The 22,963-nt window shown below is 39.4% G+C and overlaps 1 protein-coding gene across 1 annotated transcript in view; it reads left to right on the forward strand.

Moving 5' to 3' along the window:
- Positions 1-22,963, forward strand: part of ARMH3 (armadillo like helical domain containing 3) — a 217,776-nt gene that overhangs the window by 80,867 nt on the left and 113,946 nt on the right. The window contains exons 21-22 of the mRNA XM_036735487.1: positions 21,322-21,404; positions 22,631-22,757. Coding sequence (XP_036591382.1) covers positions 21,322-21,404; positions 22,631-22,757 — 210 coding nt within the window. The remainder of the gene's footprint in view (positions 1-21,321; positions 21,405-22,630; positions 22,758-22,963) is intronic.

A 22,963-nucleotide genomic window follows, 5' to 3' on the forward strand; every position in this document is an offset into this window, starting at 1 on the left:
AGTTTGCTGTCACAGACTAATTAATGGACCTCATCAAAAGCTAAACTATTTACATGATACTAGGAAAATCCCCTCTCCCCCTCCACACTTGGTGGGTCTTTGGCTGGGGAATAGGTTAGTGTTAACCCCTTGCCTTCTCTGGTTCCCTTGATTTTCCCTCTTTTCTTAATCCCAGGCAATGTGTTATAGAGGAAAAAGCACTGGATTTGAATTCAAAGAAGACTTGGGGTCAGATTCTGGCTTTGCTACTTACTAACTGTGTGACCTTTGGCAAGCCACTTAACTTCATTTTACTTGTCTGTAAAATGAAGAGGTTAGATTAGAATCAGGGGTGAGGAACCTGCAACCTCCAGGCCACATGTGGCTCTCTTGGTCCTTAAGTGCAGCCCTTTGAGTGAATCCAGACTTCACAGAACAAATCCCTTTAACAAAAGGATTTGTTCTGTAAAACTTGGACTCAGTCAAAAGGCCACACCCAAGAACCTAGAAGGCCACATGTGGCCTTGAGGTCACAGGTTCCTCACATCTGGAAGGTTTCTTTTAGTTCTAAGTCATGTGAATCCTTTTCTAAGTTTTTAGTCTGCTGAATTCTGAGTGACTGTTCTTAGAGTATCTTTTCTTTTTCAGTTTTTATTATTTTTTTATTTTTATATCACCTTCATGTCCAATGTATTACTTTCTCCTCCCCCTCTCAGAGATCTCATCTTATAACAAGGAATAAAAAAGGGGGAAAAAAAACAGTTTAGCAAAACAACTAACACATGAACCAAGCCTATATCACATGTAGTGTTTCACACCCATAGTTTCTCACTTTGGCAGTGAAGGAAGAGAAGTACATTCCAAACTTTAATAATTATAGTTTCACAGCATTCAGTTTTAATTTTTTTGTTTTGTTTTCTTATTCTTTCCATTTGCATTGTTGTAGTTATTGTATACTTTGTTTTCTTGATTCTGCTTCCCTTGAATCAATCATGTTAAGTTTTCTTATGCCTCTCCAAATTCTTCATTTTCATCATTTCATACACCAAAATGATACTCTATTATATTCATGTACCACACCAAAGTCACTTTTCCACAGTGCATCATAGAATGAATAAAACATTTGGTTGTGAGGTTTTTAATGCCCTAATACATGGTCAGTTGTTGTGTAGGTGCCATATACCACTGAAAAAAGGTATATTCCTTTTTATTCCCATTCAGTTTTCTCCAGAGGTCTACCATTTCTAACTTTTCTAAAATCCTATTCATCTCCTTAACTTTTTAAAAATATATTATATTTTATTTTATATTAAAATTTATTTTGTATTTTAGTTTTCAGCATTGGTTTCCACAGGATTTTGAGTTAGAAATTTTCTCCCCATTTCTACTCTCCCCCCCCACTCCAAGATGGCATATATTCTGATTGCCCCTTTTTCCAGTCAGCCCTCCCTTCTGTGACCTCACTACCCCCCCATCCCCTTTTCCCTTACTTTCTTGTAGGGCAGGATAGATTTCAATGCCCCATTCCCTATATATATTATTTCTCAGTATCTGATTTTAAAACTTTGAGTTCCAAATTCTCTCCCCTCTGCCCTTCCCACCCACCCTCCCTAAGAAGGCAAGCAATTCAACATAGGCCACACATGTATCATTATGTAAAACCCTTTTACAATAATCATGTTGTGAAAGACTAACTATATTTCCCTCCTTCCTATCCTGTCCCCTTTATCCAATTTTCTCCCTTGACCCTGTTCATTTTCAAAAGTGTTTGCTTTTGATTACCTCCTCCCCCTATCTGCCCTCCCTTCTGTCATCCCCCCTTTCTATCCCCTTCCCCCTACTTTCCTGTGGGGTAAGATACCCAATTGAGTGTGTATGTTATTCCCTCCTTGAGTCAAATCCAATGAGAGCAAGATTCATTCATTCCCCCTCACCTGCCCCCTCTTCCTTCCAATAGAACTGCTTTTTCTTGCCACTTTTATGTGAGATAATTTACCCCATTCTATCTCTCCTTCTCCCTCTCTCAATATATTCCTCTCTCACCCCTTAATTTTATTTTTTTAGATATCATCCCTTCATATTCTACTCACCCTGTGCCCTCTGTCTATATATATGTATATTTCCTTGAACTACCGTAATACTGAGAAGGGTCTCATGAATTACACACATCATCTTTCCATGTAGGAATGTAAACAAAACAGTTCACCTTTAGTATGCCCCTTATGATTTCTCTTTCTTGTTTACCTTTTCATGCTTCTCTTGATTCTTGTATTTTAAAGACAGATTTCCTATTCAGCTCTGGTCTTTTCATTGAGAAAGCTTGAAAGTCCTCTATTTTATTGAAAGTCCATATTTTGCCTTGGAACATTATACTCAGTTTTTCTGGGTAAGTGATTCTTGGTTTTAATCCTAGCTCCTTTGACCTCTGGAATATCATATTCCAAGCTCTTCAATCCCTTAATGTAGAAGCTGCTAGCTCTTGTATTGTCCTGATTGTGTTTCCACGGTACTCAAATTGTTTCTTTCTGGCTGCTTGCAGTATTTTCTCCTTGATCTGTGAACTCTGGAATTTGGCAACAATATTCCTAGGAGTTTTCTTTTTGGGATCTTTTTCAAGAGGTGATCAGTGGATTCTTTCAATTTCTATTTTACCCTCTTGCTCTAGAATATCAGGGAAGTTTTCCTTGATAATTTCTTGAAAGCTGATGTCTAGGCTCTTTTTTTGATCCTGGCTTTCAGTTAGTCCAATAATTTTTAAATTCTCTCTGCTGGATCTATTTTCCAGGTCAGCGATTTTTCCAGTGAGATATTCCTCATTGTTTTCCATTTTTTCATTCCTTCGGTTCTGTTTTATAATATCTTGATTTCTTATAAAGTCACTAGCTTCCACTTGCTCTAATCAAATTTTTAAAGTAGTATTTTTTTTTCAGTGGTCTTTTGGATCTCCTTTTCCATTTGGCTAATTCTGCCTTTCAAGGCATTCTTCTCATTGGCTTTTTGGAGCTCTTTTGCCATTTGGGTTAGTCTATTTTTTAAGGTGTTATTTTTCTTCAGTATTGTTTTGGGTCTCCTTTAGCAAGTCATTGACTTGTTTTTCATGGCTTTCTTGCATCTCTCTCATTTCTCTTCCCATTTTTTCCTCTTCTTCTCTTACTTGCTTTTCCAAATCTTTTTTGAGCTCTTCAATGGCCTGAGACCAATTCATATTTTTCTTGGAGGCTTTTGATATAGGCTCTTTGACTTTGTTGACTTCTTCTGGTTGTATGTTTTGATATTCTTTGTCACCAAAAAAAAGATTCTAGAGTCTGAGTCTGTGTCCTTTTTCGCTGCCTGGCCATGTTCCCAGCCAATTATTACTTGACCTTTGAGCTTTTTTTCAGGGTATGACTGCTTGTAGAGTATAGAGTGCTTTGTCCAAAGCTTTAGGGGCTGCGCTGCTGTTTTCAGAGCTACTTCTATTCCACTGTCTCCGCAAGCTCTGCCACAGCAGTGCTCCTTCTCCCCCAAGAACCGCCAACCAGGATTGTGACCCAGATCCAAGCAGGGCAAAGCAAGCCCTGCACTCCCACTCTGGTCTGCCACTTGATTCCTCCCACTGTGTGAGTCAGCGACTCCAGAAGCAGCTGTCACTGGAGCTCTGGAAGCAGCTGCAGGAGCTTCCTGCCGCTGCTGCCACCACCACCACACCACCTCCACCACCACCAAGGCTGGGGCTGGACTGCTCTCTAACCTGATCTAGCACTTTACCCCCTAACCTGCTCTGTGGTCTTTAGCTTTTGTGGGTTGAGAAGTCTGGTAACTGCCACAGCTCAATGATTCTTGGCCCTAAGGTCTGCTCTGGTCAACTTCCTGTCTGGTCTGTTTTGGTGCGGCCCATGCTGGGCTGCACTTTGCTCCCAGCACCGTGTGATAGACCCTTCCTAGCAATCATCCTGGCTGTCCTGGGCTGGAGACCTGCTTCCCTCTGGTATTTCGTGGGTTCCGATTAGAATTTGTTCAGAGCCATTTTTTACAGGTGTTTGGAGGGATTTGGGGGAGAGCTTAAGCAAGTCCCTGCTTTCCAGCCACTATCTTAGCTCCGCCCCCATCTCCTTAACTTTTAACCCCTAGGCATTGGGTGATGAAGATCATTCGCAATATAAAGATATCCAGTCCTTGTTAAGGGCTGAGTACTTTTAATTCTTCTGAATTTCTCTACTTTTCATGAGGGGGGTTTCTCCATCCTCCAAAATTCAGTCCCTCCATGCCACTTGGAAGGTAAATTTGGAAGGAAATTTCTTATTAGAGGAGGCTTAACTTACTAGCCTGGAAGACCCAACAAAGCTGGAGGATCTATTATACACTTTATCAGAATTACCTTTAAAGTATATTTCTTAAGGACATAGAGTATACTTACATTGTTTTTTTTTTCTCGTTGACTGACCACAAGTATTTACTCTCTAAGCATCCACCATTTCTAGAGGCATCACAAAAAGTACCACCAGAATCATGAAGGCCAATCCAGGCTCATTTTCCTCAGTTCTGGCTATCCCTGAATTCAGTAAGCTCATTGTATTCTAGCCACACCCTTCTCCCAGTACATCCCTCTTTCTCACTCCGTCATTTCATTTTGTTTTATTTTTTGGATATTTTCCCAACATAGGCAGCTTTCATTTGTGCCCCCATCTATGTGTACTCCTTCTAACTGCCCTAATAATGATAAAGTTCTTAGGAGTTGCAAGTATTATATTCTCATGTAGGAATAGAAACAGTTTAACCTTATTGAATCCCTTATGATTTCTCATTCCTGTTTATCATTTTATGCTTCTCTTGAGTCTTGTATTTGAAAGCCATATTTTCTTTTCAGCTCTGGTCTTTTCATCGGAAATGTTTGAAAGTCCCCTATTTCATTAAATTTCCATTTTCCCCCTCGAGGGATTATACTCAGTTTTACTGCATAGGTGATTGGAACCTAGCTCCTTTACCCTCTGAAACACCATATTTCAAGCTCTCCAGTCCTTTAATGTAGAAGCTGCTAAGTTTTTGATTATCTTTCCTGGATCTGTTTTCCAGGTCAGTTGTTTTTCCAGTGAGATATTTCACATTCTCTTCTATTTTTTCATTCTTTTGATTTTGTTTTATTGTTTCTTGATGACTCATTGAGTCATTAGCTTCCACTTGCCCAATTCTAAATTTTAGAATTATTTTCTTCACTGAGCTTTTGTACCTCCTTTTCCATTTGGCCAATTTTACTATAGGAGTTCTTTTCTTCAGTGAATATTTGTACTTCTTTTTCTCTTTGGCCAGTTCTGCCTTTTAAGGAGTTCTTTTCAGTGGATTTTTGTGCCTCTTTTACCATTTGTCCTATTCTGTTAAGGTATTATTTTCTTTAGTAAATTTTTTGTTTCCCCTTTACCAAACTGTTAACTCTTTTTTCATGATTTTCTTGCATGACTTTCCTTTCTTTTCCCAATTTTTCCCCTACCTTTTTTAATCTGGTTTTTAAAACTATTTTTGAGCTCTTCCAGATCTTTTTGGTCCTTAGACCTATTCACATTTTTCTTTGAGGTTTTATATATAGTTGCGTTAATTTTGCTCTCTTCCTCTGAGTTTATAGTTTGATCTTCCCTGTCACCATAGTAACTTTCTGTGGTTGGGTTCTTTTGTTGTTGTTTGCTTATTTTTCCCGCAAATTTCTTGACTTTTAACTTTATGTTAAAGTTGGGCTCTACTCTGAAGGGTGGAGGGTCTCTGTTCCAAGCTTCAGGTCTTTGTTGATGCTGCTCTCAGAACTAGTTCTGGAAATTTATAATAGGTTTTCAGTTCTTCCAAAGTGGTGTGATTTAAGGAGAGGTGTGGTCACTGCTCTCCTGGCCTGTGAACAACAGTAAGCACTCTTTTCTGTCCTAGTCTATGACCAGAGTCCCCACTCCTACTCGTTTTCCTCCTAGCCCTGGAACTGTGATCTGGAACTGCATATGGGCAATTTAACAGAGTCTTGTTCCCAATGCCAGCAAAGGGTTCCCTGTAATCTCTTTCTGACCAATTATCTAACTCCCTAACAGCTGGCTAAGAGCTCTGGAAGCCACTGCTGCCACTGATTCAGTTGCTCCCCAGGCCTGCTATTGGCTTGTGGGGGTATGGCCTGCATTGGTGGCCTGCACTGGATTGCCCTCCATTCATACCCCAGTGAGGTAGACCTTTCCTCCTGATCTAAATTGGATTGGGTTGGAAAATTGTTTCATCCCGACCTTTTATTGGTTTACCACTGCACAATTTGTTTTGAAGAATTATTTTAAAGTTGTTTGGAGGGGCATTGGGAGAGTCCAGGTGAGTTCCCATCTTTACTCCACCATCTTGGCTCTCCCCCAACCTCCAACCTTTTTTAGCTGTTTCATGAAGTCTCAGAGCTGGAAAGGACCTGAAGAACCATTTAGTCCAATCCATGCCTTATTCAAAATGACTTAAGTTGTTGCTTTGTTTCAAATCACAGTTTGCAAATCGAAATTGCTCTGAAGGAAAGGAAAGAAGTCTCACCCTTTTAATAGAACAAGTTATATCATGTATTTCACCATGGCAACAGTTAGGAATAGCTGAGGTGACAAGTTTATATACCTCCCCTTCCTAAGGTCCTTTAGTTTTCTGATAGTAAGAGCTAAGGTTGGAGCTGAGTAGCAGGGGACAAGAAGAAAAAGGCTTATGCAGGGAGAAATGAAGAATGAATTAAGGAATGTTGTGAGTGAATAGCAGAAGGTGCTAATAAGATGTTTAACACCTCTCCTCTTAGAATAAAATGAGTATAAACTGAAGTAAACAGTAGCCGGAAGCAGTGAGAAGGGTCTGGGATTGTCCATAGATAAGACAGAACTAACAAACCAGTGTTTGGAGAAGGAACTGATAATAATTTAAATTAGTACCAAGGTATACTATATGCTGTTGAGAGTACTGTTACCTTTTAATATTTACTTTGTATGGTTGGTTTTAATTTGTAGGTAGAAGATGAAGTTAATTTGTATTATTGCCTCAGTTAACAGTTACATTTTTATTTCATGCAAAAACATGTGTTTTGATATTCCTGGTTGAATTATCCAAGATTAAAGCAGATTTAACCATTGTGCCTTCTATTCCCTCCCTCTCACTTCTCCCATCTTTCCCTCCACTGTAAAAGCTTTTTCTTGCCTCTTTTATGTGAGATAATTTACCACATTCTCCTTCTCCCTTTCTCTTTCTCCCAGTACATTCTTCTCTCACCCTTTAATTTTATTTTTTAGATGTCATCCCTTCATATCCAACTCATACCTATGCCCTCTGTTTATATATACTCCTTCTAACCACTCTAATAATGAGAAACATCTTATGAGTTGCAAATATCATCTTTCCATGTAGGAATGTAAACAGTTCAACTTTAATAAGTCCCTTATGATTTCTCTTTCCTGTTTACCTTTTCATGCTCTCTTGAGCCTTGTGTTTGAATTCAGGTCAAAATTTCTATTTAACTCTGGTCTTTTCTCAAGAATGCACAAAATTCCTCTATCTCATTGGATGTCAATTTTTACCCCTCATGGATTGTATTCAGTTTTGCTAAGTAGGTGATTCTTGGTTGTAAATCCTAGCTCCTTTGCCCTCTGGAATATCATTTTCCAAACCTCCTATCCTTTAATGTAGGAGCTGCTAAAACTTGTGTTATCCTGATAGTGGCTCCATGATACTTGAATTGTTTCTGAATGCTTGTAATATTTTCTCCTTTACCTGGAAACTCTGGAATTTGGCTATACTATTCCTGGCAGTTTTCATTTGGGCATTTCTTTCAGCAGGTGCTCGGTGGATTCCATTTCTATTTCACCCTCTGGTTCTAGAATATCAGGGCAGTTTTTCTTGATAATTTCTTAAAAGATGATGTCTAGGCTCTTTTTTTGATCAGGGCTTTCAGAGAGTCCAATAATTTTTATATTATCTCTCCTGGATCTATTTTCCTGGTCAGTCGTTTTTCCATTGAGATATTTCATATTGTCTTCTTTTTTTTCATTCTTCTGTTTTTGTTTTATGATTTCTTGATTTCTCATTAAGTCATTAGCTTCCATTTGCTCCATTCTAATTTTTAAGGAGTTACTTTCTCCAGTGAGCTTTTGTACCCCCTTTTCCATTTGGCCAGTTCTGCTTTTTAAGGCATTCTTTTCCTCATTGGCTTTTTGGATCTCTTTTGCCGTTTTGGTCTAGTCTATTTTTTAAGGTGTTATTTTCTTCAGTGTTTTTTTGTGTCTCCTTTAGCAAGCTGTTGACTTGTTTTTCATGATTTTCTTGCATCACTCTCATTTCTCTTCCCAATTTTTCCTCTACTGCTCCTCTACTTCGCCTACTTGATTTTCAAAATCCCTTTTGAGTTCTTCTAACCAATTCATATTTTTCTTGGAGACTTTAGATATAGGCGCTTTGACTTTGTTTTGTGTGTTTTTATTTTCCTTGTCACCAAAGTAAGTTTCTATAGTCAGAGTTTTTTCTGTTGTTTGATCATTTTCCCAGCCTATTACTTGACTTTTTAACCCTTTGTTAAGGTAGGGCTCTACTTCCAGTTTGGAGCATGAACTGTCCCAAGCTTCAGGGTTTTTGTGCAGCTGTTTTCAGAGATACTTCTAGTGCCCTGTAAGTTTTCAGTTCTTCCAAGGTGGTATGATCTAAGGAGAGATGTTTGCTCCTCTCCTGGCCTGTGTTCTGGTCTGTGAGCGATCACAAGCATTCTTTTCTGCCCTGGAACTGTGAGGAGGGTCCCCTCTTCACTGCTACTGCAAGCTCTGTATGCTGGCTCTTTTCTTTGCCCCAGGACTGCCACCCAGGACTGTGACCCAGATCCAGGTATGGACAAAGCAACAGAGCCCTGCCTCAGTACTAGCAAAGAGACCCCTGTAATCTCCTTCTGACCAGTAATTTGATCCCCTTACTGCCTGTGGGCTGAGAGCTCCAGAAGCAGCTGCTATTGCAGCTGCTGATTCAGTGACTCCCAAGGCCTGCTTCTGGTTTGCTGGGGCTGGGGCTGTGCCAGCACAGCCAGTGCTGGACTGTGCTCCTCTCTGACTCAGGTCTGACTGACCTTTCCTGCTGACCATATAGATTGTCTTTGGCATCTGTGACCTGGAAACTGCCTCTGCTGCCAGTGTTTTAGTCCTCTGAGGCTTGCTCTGAGTTTGCTGGAGCCTGGTCTGCACTGGCATGGTCTGCACTGGACTGTGCTTTTCTCTCAGCCTAGTGCAGCAGATCTTTCCTGTAGACCTTCCGGGTTGTCTTGGGCTGGAAATTTGTTTCACTCTCGCTTTTTGTGGGTTCTACTCCTCTAGAATTTGTTTAGAGTCATTTTTAAAAGATATTTGGAGGAGTTTGGGGGAGAGTTCAGGTGAGTCCCTGCCCTTACTCCATGATCTTGGCTCTACCCCATCAACAACTAGGATTTATGTAGCACTATTTGTAACTCAAAAGCAAATTACTTCCATAAGCCCTCCGTTAAGAGAACATTTTCCCTATCTTTATTCTTATCATTAGCTTTAGGCCTTTCATCCTACCCTCTTTGTCCATTCTATCTCTCTTCCTCAGCCCTGCCCTACCTTCACCCTCAGCCATCCTTACTTGCTTTCATTTCCACATGATCTTGCCACTTGCACTAGCTACTACCTGTAGAGGCAAAAAGAAAGGGACAAACACCCTATAATAATTTTATACTTTATAATATTTTGCCTCTCTTCTCCTGGTGTTCCAGACATAGGAATTCTTATCCTTGCTCATGCCCCCTTGTTTAGTTCTAGTTTGTTTACTCCTTCCTCAAGTCCTGCTGAGCACCTCTTGGAAAAGTCACAAAACTGAGTTCATTTCATCCACTGCGAATTCGTGAAAGGTAACTTTAGCTGGGCCCCTGCTGCTGCTCCATTTTTTTGTTGACTTCCTGGCTCTTTTCCCTTTTCTCTCTTTTGACACCTGAACCTCCCCTTTCATCCCCCATTATATGCACTTATAGAAATTAACCCAGTCTTCTACTGTATGGTACCTCCTGAATCACTGCCTTCTCATGGCAGAGGGGCCTGTATAAGTCAATGAAACTATGACCTGTGCTGTGCAGGGTTACAAAACGTGATCCATTGGAGAAGCCAATGGCAAACTACTCTAGTATGTTTGCCCGAAGAACCCCATGGAAAGTATTAAAATGATAAAAGATATCACACTGGAAAATAAGCCCCTCAGGTTGGAAGGTGTCCAATACATTACTGGGGAAGAGTAGAGGACAGCTACAAGGAGCTCCAGAAAGCATGAAGCAGGTAGGCCAAAGTTGAAAGGAGGCTCTGGTGCAGATGTGTCTGGTGATGAAAGGAAAGTCTGTCTGATGCTGTAAAGATCAATATTGCATAGGAACCTGGAATGTAAGATCTATGAGCCAAGGTAAGCTAAATGTAGTCAAAAGGAAATAAAAAGATTAAACAACAACATCTTAGGTAGCAGTGAACTTAAATGGATAGAAATGGGTGAATTTAATTTGGGTGATCGTTGCATATACTACCATGGGCAAGAATCCTTTAGAAGAAATGGAGTAGCCCTCATAGTAAAAAAAAAAAAGGTTGAGAAAAAGCAGTACTGGAAGATGGCACTGTGAAAGGAAGGAACTACTGGAACTCTCTCACAAATTTTGTCATATACATCTAAAAAAGTGAATCTGAGCAGATTTGAGAGAGTCAGAAGCCACTAGTAGACTGAGAGGGGTAGGAGCACCGGACACGCAGATCAGCACCAGACCAAACCAACCAGGAACAGCAGAGTAATCCAGCCAGCATGCTGGTCTGGGAGGTCGCTGGGTGAGTGAAACACCGGAGCAGGAACAGGCCCAGGGTGGAAGTACTGACTACGGCTGTGATCGAGCCCCAGGCCTCTCAGCCCAGGATGGGAGTCTGTCGGAGCTATGGGAGATACCAGCGCGGAGCTGGTGGCTGCAGGAGCAGCTAGCCCAGAGGCCTCCAACCCACAGTCTAAAGGTTTGAAACTCACCTTCTTGAACTTCCAGGAGCCACAATGGCCAGGTAAAATGGCTCTCATCCCTCCCTTGAATAAACCCAGAGAATACTCCCACAGGAGAAACAGAGGAGCCAGAAGTGGGGCTTTAGTAGTGAGAGAAGTTGGGGACAGGGCTCTTTCTGTGGTGGCGGAAGGCAGGAAGAGAGGTGTCCCAGCAGCCCTCGCCTCAGCAGAACAACGAGAGTAACTGAGCCCCAGGGGGTGGAGCTAACAAACGTCAACCCCAGGGCCCCAGACTTGGCTTTGCACAGCCAGCACAGACAGCAGCTGAGACCGCCCGTGCTGTGGAGCAGTCCTGGGGTGGAGGAGACTCCCAGCAGCCAGATCACCCCTCTCCTACACCTCATGAAACCAGAGGCCATAGAACATAAAGCCAGTGAACAGGCCCACAGATTCCAACACAAGAAACTTGGGACAGAGCCCCCTGAGCGTCAGAAACAGAGATCCACTTTAGAAGGCAGGAGGAAAAAAAAATGCCATGAGAAAAAGCGGTACTGGGGTATAATCTCAAAAATTATAGAATGATATTTGTTCAAATCCAAGGCAAACTGTTCAGCCTCTCAGTAATACAAGTCTGTGCTCTAACTACTGAGGCCAAAGTTGCTCAGTTCTATGAAGACCTACAACATCTAGAGATAACATCAAAAAAAAGGTGTCACATTCATCATAGAGGTTTGGAATGCTAAAGCAGGAAATAAAAAAATAACAGGCAGGTTTGGCCTTTGAGTACAAAATGAAGCAGGGCAGAGACAAATAGAGTTTTGTCAAGATAACTCACGGGTCATAGCAAACTCTTTTTTCCAACAGCCCGAAAGATGACTCTACACATGGACATCACCAGATGGTCAACATTGAAATCAGATTGATTATATACTTTGCAGCCAACGGTGGAGAAGTTCTGTATAGTCATGATCTGAGCATCAACTCCAGGTCTTGTTTTGACTATTTGCTTACCTTTTCTCAGTCTTCTGAGAGAATGGTGACCTCTGAGTGTATAATGTTATATACTCTTTTAGCTGTGGTTGCTGTTTTAGTTGGTTTTGTTTTTCGTTGTAAGGGGAGAAAATTTGGGGTGGGACAGTAATATTGATGGGATAAAACTGGTGCAAAAAAAAGTTTAAACCATTGAAAAATTGATTTTGAATGTTTGCCTGTATAGTTGCACTCTTTTATTTACTGATTAGTGAAAGGAAATCTGTGAACTTTAATTTTACAAGTCATTTATTATATTTAATATGAGTTTTGCTACCTTTGGTGTCACTGACTTCTCTTCGGCTTTTTACTGGATGATTACTTCTAGCTGGATTTTACCTCTTCCCCTAGCTTCAGATTGCATATTCTCCTGGTTCTACTGACTCTCTAGTTGCTTCTTCTCTGTATCCTTTGATGGCATCTTCTTCAACATCTCTTAATGTAGGTATTCCCCAGGAATCTTTCCTTGGCTTTCTCTCTGTTTTCTCTCCTGATTCCCCATTTTCTCACATAGCTTCAACTACCACCTCTATTCAGATAATTTCTTCCACTTTCTCTTCTGAGCTCTAGATCTGCATCTCAAATTGCTTCAATCTGGATTTCCCATTGGCTCCTCAACATCACCACACTTAAGACTGAGCTTACTCTCTTTCTTCCTAAATCTGTTTCTCCCGATATCCCTATTTCTGTACTGTTCTGCCGTGTTAATTATGGCACATTAAACATTAATGCAAATAACTAAGCTTGGTTTGATAGTTATTTGGCCAAGTGGATCTATGATTGCATTTATGGAGGTATTCTCACTACAGTGTAGATCACAGCCTACCCATGCATCCTGCTCTTGTGTGATTCTCACTCATGTCTTCCCATTAGTTTGCCCTGGGCACCTTCCTCAGTTCTCTTGACATGAGGAGGATACAAATGGAGTGTAGCAGGCTACCTATCAGTGATTCCTTGTATCCCCCTGTGATTGGCAGGTTTTCTTTTTTGCTCTCATATTTCTTTGATGGCATCTTTTACATTGTGCCTCTTTCATAAGTTCTTTTTTATAATGTCTTGCAGGCTGCTTATACCACTTTTCCACTACATTTTTTTCGATTCTCAATTTCAGTTTGTCAGAGAGTAGAGGCTTCTATGTCTCAGAGCCATATTAGCACACTAGAAAAATGCTAGCATTAAAAAGATGGGCATTTATTTCAAGGAGAACCTTGGGGCTGTTAAAAGGATTTGAATTTCTCAAAGGCAATCTAATCTGGCTTATCTTTCCTGATCAAATCCAGACCCAACTTATTAATTTTCATTGCCTGTCTAAGCTATTTACTAATGGACAGAGTTGTCTATTAAATGGCATATCATGGTCTGAGAAATAAGTGTCCTTCATCCTTTTGAGTCTTCCTACGTAGATAAATAGGCCAAGTTCTAAAGTGATCTTGTTTCTGTGTTGTTTCAAGGCTTGATATAAACAGCATAATGTCATCTACAAGTAGCATTTGGAGAACCTCACCATCTTGACCTCCTTGACTCAGACTCTATATTGGATCTTATCCATAAAGTGGCATATGCTTTTGGTATACATACTGTTTTATGCTTTGCTTGATATGAATGGTCGCAAGATTATTGAATAATATTAATTCTGTAAAATCTTTCAGGGAATCGTTTATATTTTTTACATATGAAAGGGAGAACCCTTTGTTAGAAGAGAGATTTTAAGTTAGCATTTTGCTCTAACAAGTTAATTTTATATAAATAACAATACAGTAGGATTTTATTTTATGTCTTTCCATTCAATTATGTGATGATGATGATGATGATATCTGCTGTCACATAAAATCAAAATAACTCTTATGTTTCTTCTCCCATCCAGCAAATTGGCAAAGTTAATAGAAAATGAAAAGAATGTTGGGTTGTAAGAATAGGAGCACATTAATATAGTTTTAGTGGAGTTGTGAATTGGTCCAATCATCTGTTCTGGAAAGCAGTTTGGAATTATGGTTAAAAAAAAAAAGTGACTAAAATGTTTTCACCTTTTGACCCAGAAATCTCACTGCTAGGCATCTACACAAAAGAAGAGGTCAAAGACAGAAAGAAAAGTCCCCTGTAAACCAAAATATTAATTATAGCACTTTTCTGGTAGCAAAGAATTGAAAACAAAGTAGATACCCATTGTTTAGGGAATGGCTAAACACATTGTGAAAGATGAATATGATGGAATATTAAATTGATGCAGAGTAAAGTAAGCAGAAGCAGGAAAACAAATAATAAAATGCCAACAGTGTAAATGGAATAAACAATAAAGGAAAACTGAAAGCTCTGTAATTATTATGACCAGGCTTGGATGCTGAGAATAATTGAGAAAAACATACTGTTTCCTTCAGGAAAGAAGTAGAGGAATATGGGTATGAAATGCTATGTATATTGTCAGGTACAGTCAGTGTGATGGTTAGCTAAACTGCCTTTTTTTTTCTTATTAATTTTTTGTTACAGAAGAAAGCTTGCTGGAGTAGGAAAGATATGTTGGGAAATGAATATGATGCTAAAAAAGCATTAAAATACTTTTTAAAAAATATGAAATTGGATCCTGCCACTTTAAGAGACTTTGTATCTCTTTATTATTATTATTATTATTATTATTATATACTTTTAAAAAGATATCTACTGTTGAATATCACTTGTGAAAGTCTGCATGTATTTTTCTAATACTTTCATCAATCGGTGATTTCAGTACAATCATCATCTGTGAATGTGTAGATTATTTTCATATAATTTTATAAAGATGGGAATGTTGTCATATGGGTTGGTAGTTACTGATATTTTCTCTGTCACTTTTTAAAAACATGAAAGTTTGAGATTTTTTTTTATTTATCAAGTTTATCTTAATTCACACATTTCATAGAAAAATAGTAGAAAACACATCTATGCTGTATGCAAATTCAGGTCTGCACAAATTCTTCTATTTACAGGCAAAGGGAAATGGGGACATTATTGGCAGCAGCTGCAACTCCCAGTCTGGGAGGCTTTGCTGACACAGTTCTGGGCACACTTGGCACATCCTGCTGGGCAGCAGGAGCAGCAGCTCCTCTGGCCAGAGGTACACTGGCATGATTTGCATTTGCAGGAGTCTGCACAGGTGTAAGAGCCACCATTCTCGAAGTTACATTTGGGGTCCTTGACTGGCAGGTAGATGTCAGGCTCGCAGTTCTCACAAGAGAATGAATGGAAGAAAGATGTTGAGATTTTTTTTTTCTCTGCCTTTGGTATCCAACCTTCTTTCATTTACTTTGAGAATCAATCCTGTAGCACACTTAAAACTACATTATCTCTAGCACAGGCCTTTTCTTTATAATAGCCATGTCCTTTATAAGCACATATAAGGGACTGTGGTTTTAAAGTCCCAATGTGGTAGTTCTACTATACTTGGTGAAAAGTGTTATAAAAACAGTTTTGTTTATTTAGAATCTCTTCCCAGACTTATTTTAAACTGATTTTACCTACTACTGTTTCTCTCTGTTTTATGAGGTAATACTACTTAAAGTCTTTTAGCATCTTTCTCTATAGGATATTCTAAACACATCTTGCTAGTGGCTATCGTATCTCACCACTTGAAGTCAAGTTTTTGCTCATTAAGGTGTTTCTTAGACTTTTGTTGTCATTATGACAGTTGATTTACATTGGTTAAATTTTTGTATGAAATGATTGTAATTAGTGTATATGTTCTTTCCTGCATCCATTTCTCACTTTTCATCATCACTGACTTGTTTAAATATGTCAAGTTGGAGTTGCTTTAATCACATATCACATCTTTTACCCTTATTTTTATTATTATTTCTAGCTTCATATTAATTTTGATCTTTAACAACTTGGTCTGACTTCATAGTCAGCTAATCCAGCAATGACTCCCACATCAGTAACAAGTCATTCCCTCTCAGTTTAAAATCTTTCCTTTTTTGTGATATTTTTCATTGTTCACCATATCCATCACCTTCTGAATTAATACTTTTTAAAAGTATTCATGATATAGAGGTGTGAGGTTTTTATTTAGTCTATTGTCTTTCACTTCTCTCATTTTTTTATTCCTGTTCCATATTTTCTGATATATTTCTCACCATTTTCACTTATTCCCACAGTTGCATTGAAATCACCAAGTATAAGAACATCTAGTGAATTAACCTAGAGGGTCTTGGAGAATTGTTGTTGTGGTGGTTTTTTAAATAACTTCTCCACTTCTTTATCCTCTCCACAGCTATTTGATGCTTTATCCGCCATTATGTTCACAGTGGGTTTTTTTGTTTTGTTTTTGTGCAAATACCATAATCCCTGCAAGATGAGGTGATTGAATGTTTGTTGTTGCCTTTGGACTCATGCCAAAACCAACCATATCAATTCCTTTATTTGCCATTGCAAGGAGAACCTGAACCATTCTTTCATTAGGCTGCAATTTCCTTCCATCTTCTGGTTTTATTTATTTATGGTGAGGGTGTGAAGATTGGTATAATTCAGTTTCTCAGGTAGTACATTCACTTATTGGTCGTTGGATTAGGATTTCATGTTTATAGTTATGATAGTAAAGTTAAGTTTATTGGAGGTCTAAAATGGAATTTTTCTATTTTTAAAATGAGTTCCAAATTCTCTGCCTCCCTCTATACTCTTCCCTAACCACTGAGAAGACAAGTAATATAATATCAATTATACATGTGAAAGATGGAAAAAAATATTTCTGTATTAGCCATGTTGCAAAAAAAGAAAAAGAAAGTGAAAAAAATTATACTTCAATTTGCACTCAGAGTTTATCAGTTCTCTCTCTGGAGGTGGATAACATTTTTTACCATGAATCCTCTATTTTGTTAAAACTTTGCATCTTCGCCATTGCCTGGCATAGGAGTTTGTGCGTAGTCATCATGTAACAAGTATATGGTATTGTTTCATTGCAACCTATAAAGCACTCTAGGGAGATAGGTGGTGCGATGGATATAGACCAGTGGGTCTGACAGCATGTGTCTCATTCTGCACCTCTAGTTGACCCATCATGTTTCTGCCAAGAGTCTTGAAGCATAATTCATTATCAACCTTTTGAAGTCTTCATTGGTTATTGCATATATCAAAGTTCTTAAGTCTTTCACAATTTTTTTTTCTTTTACCATGTTGTATTCATTGTACAAGTTATTCTCCAGGTTCTGCTAACTTCATTCTTCATCAGCTCTACACATCCCCCCAGGTTTCTCTGAAATCTGTTCCACTTGTCATTTCTTATAGCACAGCAGTATTCCTTTACTTTCATATAACATGATTTATTCAGCCATTTTCTTATTGTAGGGCTTTGTTACCATAGAAGGTACTTGTGTACGTATGAGTCCTTTCCCTTTCTTTGATATCTTTCAGGTTCTTAGAAGCCTAATAATGGTATCTCTGAGTCATAGGATATGCACAGTTTAGTGACTTTTTGGGTATTGCACCAAATTGCTTTCCAGAATGATGGGACTACTTTATCAACGATACATTAGTGTGCCTGTCTTCCCGTAGCCCCTCCAACGATTGTCATTTTTGTTTTTTGTTCTTTTTTTTTTTTTTGCCAATCTCATGATGGGTGTGAGGTTGAACTTCAGAGTTGTTTTGATTTACATTTTTCTTATTATTAATAATTTGGAACATTTTATGTGGTTGTTGATTGCTTACCTTTCTTATTTTGAGAACTGATTTCATATCCTTTGACCTTCCTATCCCTTGACTTCATATCAACTTGGGAAACAGCTCACTTTTTTGTATACTTATACCAGTTCTCTCTATATATTAGATTTTGTCATTGTTTTTCAGTTGTGTCCAACTCTCAGTGACCCCATTTGGGGTTTTCTTGGCAGAGATACTGGAGTGGTTTGCCATTTCTTTCTCCAGCTTATTTTACAGATGAGGACCTGAGATAAACAGGGTTAAGTGACTTGCCCAGTGTCACACAGCTAGTAAGTATCTGAAGTCAGATTTGATCTCAGAAAGATGAGTCTTCCTGACTCTAGACCCAGGACTCTATTATGCCACATAGCTGCCCATATATTGATATAAGACCTTTATGAGAGACATATTCTTCAAAGATTAATGGTTTCCCTTTTAATTCTAATTGCATTGATTTTGTGTGAAAGCTTTGTAATTTTATGTAGTCAAAACTGTCTGTTTTATCACTTGTGATCCTTCCTATATCTTGTTTGTTCAAGAATTCTTTATCTATATTTGAGCAAGGTATCTTTTCCTCCGCTTTTCTAATTTGTTTATGATATAACCTTTTATACCTAGGTTTACTATCCATTTGGAACTTATTGTGTGGTATATTACATGAGAAGTTGGTCTAAACCAAATTCCAGCCAGACTTCTTTCCAACTTTCCCAGCACTTTTGGTCCAATAATGAATCTTTTTTTTTTTTTTTTGTTAACCACAGTTAGAATCCTTGAATTTATCAAACATTGTGCTGCTATGTTGGATTGCTCCTGCATCTTAGGAAACTAACTTGTACTTTTGGTCAACCAGAATCAAATAGTTTTAATGGATCCTGCTTTGTAGTATAGTTTAGGATCTGGTACTACTAGGGCCCTTATCATCATATTTCTTATTCACTCTTTATCTAGACTCCGTCACGTTGTCCTTATATCATTTTGCTTTTGTGTCTTATCTCTTCACCAATAGACTGTAGATTCTTTGAGGGCAGGAGCTATGTACTTTTTCAACCTTTGTATCTCCAGGTCTTTGAACATAGCAGGCACTTAAGTGTCTATTGAATTGAATAGTGATGCTCCAGGTTGCTGAACTGTTGTTCAGGTTTTGGAGCCATTGAAGGAGGAGTGAGATAATTAGGGCATGAAGGAGGATGTGTGCTTCCTCATATGAGGCCAGCAGTAGCTGCTCAGGGATTTGTTTGCTGTGTTCGGCATCTTAGAAGGTTCTTGGATCTGTATAAAGGGAATAACCATTATAAGCTCCTACTCTGTAGGAGTCACCCAGCTGAGCACTTTACAAATATTGTCTCATTTGATCCTCACCCTATGAGGTAGTTGCTGTTATTAACTGGATTATACAGTTGAGGAAACTGCCCAAAGTCACACAGCAAGTAAGTGTCTGAGGTTGGATTTGAACTCAGATTTTCAAGATTTCAGGCCCAGTGCTTTATCCACCACACTACCTAGCTGCCTCAAGACAATATTGAGACAAGATTGGCTCAGGTTCTGCCTGGATGATCTTATGGCTCCTATAAGCACACTGTCCTTGGCTCTGCTTCTCCGGCCTTTCAGGATTCTACTTTTTTTTTTTGTTGGAAGCTGTTTGGTTCCCTTGGTGTTTGTGGCAGCCCAGAATTGTGCTGCTTCATGGCCTGTGCCAACATCGCTCCCTCCCTCTTTCCTTCCCTATTCACCACTTTGTCATCACAGACTCTGAAATCTCAGAGAACATGACTAGCTTTGCTCCAACTCAGTAGCAACAAATCATTCCCCTTGCCTTCTTCCTCCCCCTCCCTCTTTCATTTTCTTCAGGTTTCAGGTCCTTAATTACCAGATTGCCAGTGCTAAGCCTGCACTCCTGCATTGTGTGTGCCTAGGATGAAGAGCTCTTATTGAATGGTTTGTGGGAAACCTGTGTATTCATCTATTGCATTCTGTGGCATCCCTATATACATTGCTCGCCCCCACTCTTCTGCTGTCCCTTGTGACTTCCCTGAGTCCACGTACCAGGTGGCTTGTTAGTCACTGCCAAGGTTTGTGTTGAGCTTAGGGATAGAAAGGAAGCTCCTTAACAAACCTGGTTAGAAGGTACTTTAAGGAAGAAGGGTTTGGAGCTGGGTTTTTTTATTAATCAAATATCTCCCTTTCTCCATTCCCACATCCCTCCACTCGCCCCTGGTAGCAGTGTCCTAGTGATCCTAGGCATGTTTCTATGGTGAATTTTCTTTCAGCCACTTTCTGCCAACAACTGATTCAATGTAATGAGCCAGCAGCTCAAAGAATACTTTCTGGTCATAGGGACCCAGAGGGCATTTGGAGATTGAGAGTCCAGGTGGTAGATTCAGGAGAGGGTCCCATTGCCTCATTTAACTTTATTAACCTTCTGTTTTTATAAGGAGGTGGCACAAGCAACAAAAACAGTATGAGCAGAGCCAGTCTCCTATGGTCTTCTCTCTTCCCATTCCCTAACTACATTTGGGCTTAGTCAAAATAGTAGGGACCAGGTGCCCAAGAGGCTTACACCTACTCATCACTGTATCCCCTTGCTATTGCATGCTAAAGCCCACACTTTGTTTTCCTAATGCTTTCTAGTCAAGAGTAGGGTAGATGTGGTATCTCTCCTAGTGAGTGGCACTGCAGCTGAGTTTACAGGAAAGAGAGTGAGCCTGCTACCTTCCTAGGAAGAGTGAGAAAGGAAAGGGAGGAGACTGTAGGGTGAGAAGACAAAAGAGCTAGGGTTATGGTTGCCTGCATCTGCTGCATCCGTCTCCTGTAGCTTGCTTTTAAATGGGGGAAGCAGAGTGCAGGGAAACTATTCAAGATAGGCATGGAGCAGATTTCTTTTGAGAGATAGATGTCCTGGGTAAGAGAGAATAAGACAGCTACTGAGGACTTCTTTTATGCTTAAGATTTACTTGCCATAATGCCTTCAAAGCTGCCCCTTAGAGTCTGGGTTTGAACATTCAATTTCTTTACTAAGATTGCTTGTATTTAGCAATCTCTTCCTCTGTTTGCTTGGTAGAGACCTTTTCTGTAAACATGGCTACAGTCAGGAGGGATATCATGGTAATGTTTGAAGTGTAATCTAGATAAGCTTTATCCTTCATTGTACCATTCCTTTTTCTCAGAGTCCAGCTGCTGATTGTCCTGTTCCTACAACAGCTGGTGGCTAGTAAAATCTGTATAAGTTGTCCTTATAAGTAGTGAGTTGGAAACAGAGAACATGGCTGAATCTTGGAGTAGCTTGAGATGCTGGCAGGCAGAAAAAAAAAACCCACCTCATTTTGACTTGTAAATTGAGCAAATTTGATGGGGAAATCACCAAGTGGGAGTAAATTTGGAACACCAAGATGTCAGTTTTGTAGTCAATTTTCTAAGCCTAATTGCTGTTTAAGAAGCAGCAAAAAGAAGTAGATTTTTAAAAAGAATCTTCTGTGGCAACTCAGCAGACATATGCTAGGGAGGGTCAATGCTTTCTGTGAAGTATCTTATCTGCTGCCTGCCTTAGAGTCCTTGGCAGCAGGAACAGTCACTAGGGCTCAGCTCATTCCCCTTATCTGGAATTTTGCAGCTAGTCTGCTTTCAATTAATTTCATTGGTTGTATATAAGCAGCTTGTTGAAAAGGTTTTCTGTTTTCATTCCTTTAGCTTTGATCAACTTGCTGAAGTTCCTTATGTCCAATGAAACCGTGCTCTTGGCCAAACACAACATTTTCACGTTGGCTCTTATGGTGAGTAATGAGAAAACCTATCTTTTCTTTTCTGTATCCTCTTTCCTTCCAGCTTTCTTCCCCACAACCATGGTTTGGGGCAGTCGCCAGAATCCTGGAGACTAAGCCGCTAGGGTATCTCAGCTTTTTGCTTTCCTGTTAGATGTTCTCCTATTCCCTATGAGAATCCTATTCCTTTCTTTCCACCCTTTCCCATCCCTCTTCTCTCCTTTCCCAAGATCCAGGGTTCTAGTTTCTCCTCATGAATATTGTCTTATAGGAAAAAGTGTTAAGCAGGTCCTAGTGTACATAACTAGTATGTCCTCAACTCACTAGGGAGAAATTGTGTGCTACCACTATCAGTTACAAAGCATTTATCCAGCAGACTGATCAAGAAGGGTAGTCCTGTGATGTCTGCTCCTATTTGTGACCAACTGACAGGTTAGAGGTGAAGCTCTCAAGTAACACTATTCCCTCTAATGAACTTCCCAGGTTAGTATCCTTCCAGGGGTTCGTGGCCTGATACCTATGGCTGGGGCTGTTGATTATTTTCTTTCCTCCAATATATTATTTATTTGTTTTTTCCATTCTTTAAATTTTTTAGTTCCAAATTTTTCTTCTTTTGTTGTACCCTTTCCCCACCCACTGAGAAGGCAAGCAATATGATATTATGCAAAACATATTTCCATGCTAGCCATGTTGCTAAAAAAAGGCAAGAAAAATAAAATTAGAAAATTATGCTTCAATTTTCACTCAAAGTTCATCAGTTCTCTCTGGAAGTGGATAGTATTTTTTCATCATGAATCCTCTGGAATTGTCTTGGATCATTGTATTGATCAGAATAGCTAAGTCTTTCACATTTGATCACCATTACGATATTACTGTTACTATATATAATGATCTCCTGGTTCTGCTCAGTTCACTTTGCATCAGTTCATATAGGTCTTCCCATATTTTTTCTGAAACTGTCCCCCTAGTCATTTCTTATAGTACAATAGTATTCCTTCACAATCATATGCCACAACTTGTTCAGGCATTCCCCAATTGATGGGCATCCCCTCAATTTCCAATTCTTTGTTACCACAAAAAGAGCTGCTATAAATATTTTTGTATATATGGATCCTTTTCCTTTTTATTTTATCTCTTTGGGATACGGACCTAGTAGTGGTATTGCTGGGTCCAGGGGGACACACAGTTTAATAGTCCCAAATTGTTCTCCAGAATGGTTGGTGTTGATTCTCTTCTAGGTTGTGAACTTATTTAATATGTTTATCACTTATGGAGACACATTCCTACCCACCCCCAGCAGCTATGATGAGCTGTACTACGAGATTATCCGGATGCATCAGAGCTTCGACAATCTGTATTCAATGGGTGAGCTGCCTTTCCTTTCTCCTCACCCCTATATAATAATGGAGGTTCCAGAGGCCCGTCCCTTATTCCCTGTGGTAAGCAAAGAAGGCATTAAAAGTATCTTTTCCACCTTCAGTTACTCTCTTTGAGAGTGTGAGAGAAACTAGAGAGGTCCATGAATTTAGAAACCTGATTTAGTAAACATCTTGAGACAGCCTCGTGATCTA

This window comes from Trichosurus vulpecula, chromosome 8, assembly GCF_011100635.1.
Source record: "Trichosurus vulpecula isolate mTriVul1 chromosome 8, mTriVul1.pri, whole genome shotgun sequence".
NCBI classification, from domain to species: domain Eukaryota; kingdom Metazoa; phylum Chordata; class Mammalia; order Diprotodontia; family Phalangeridae; genus Trichosurus; species Trichosurus vulpecula.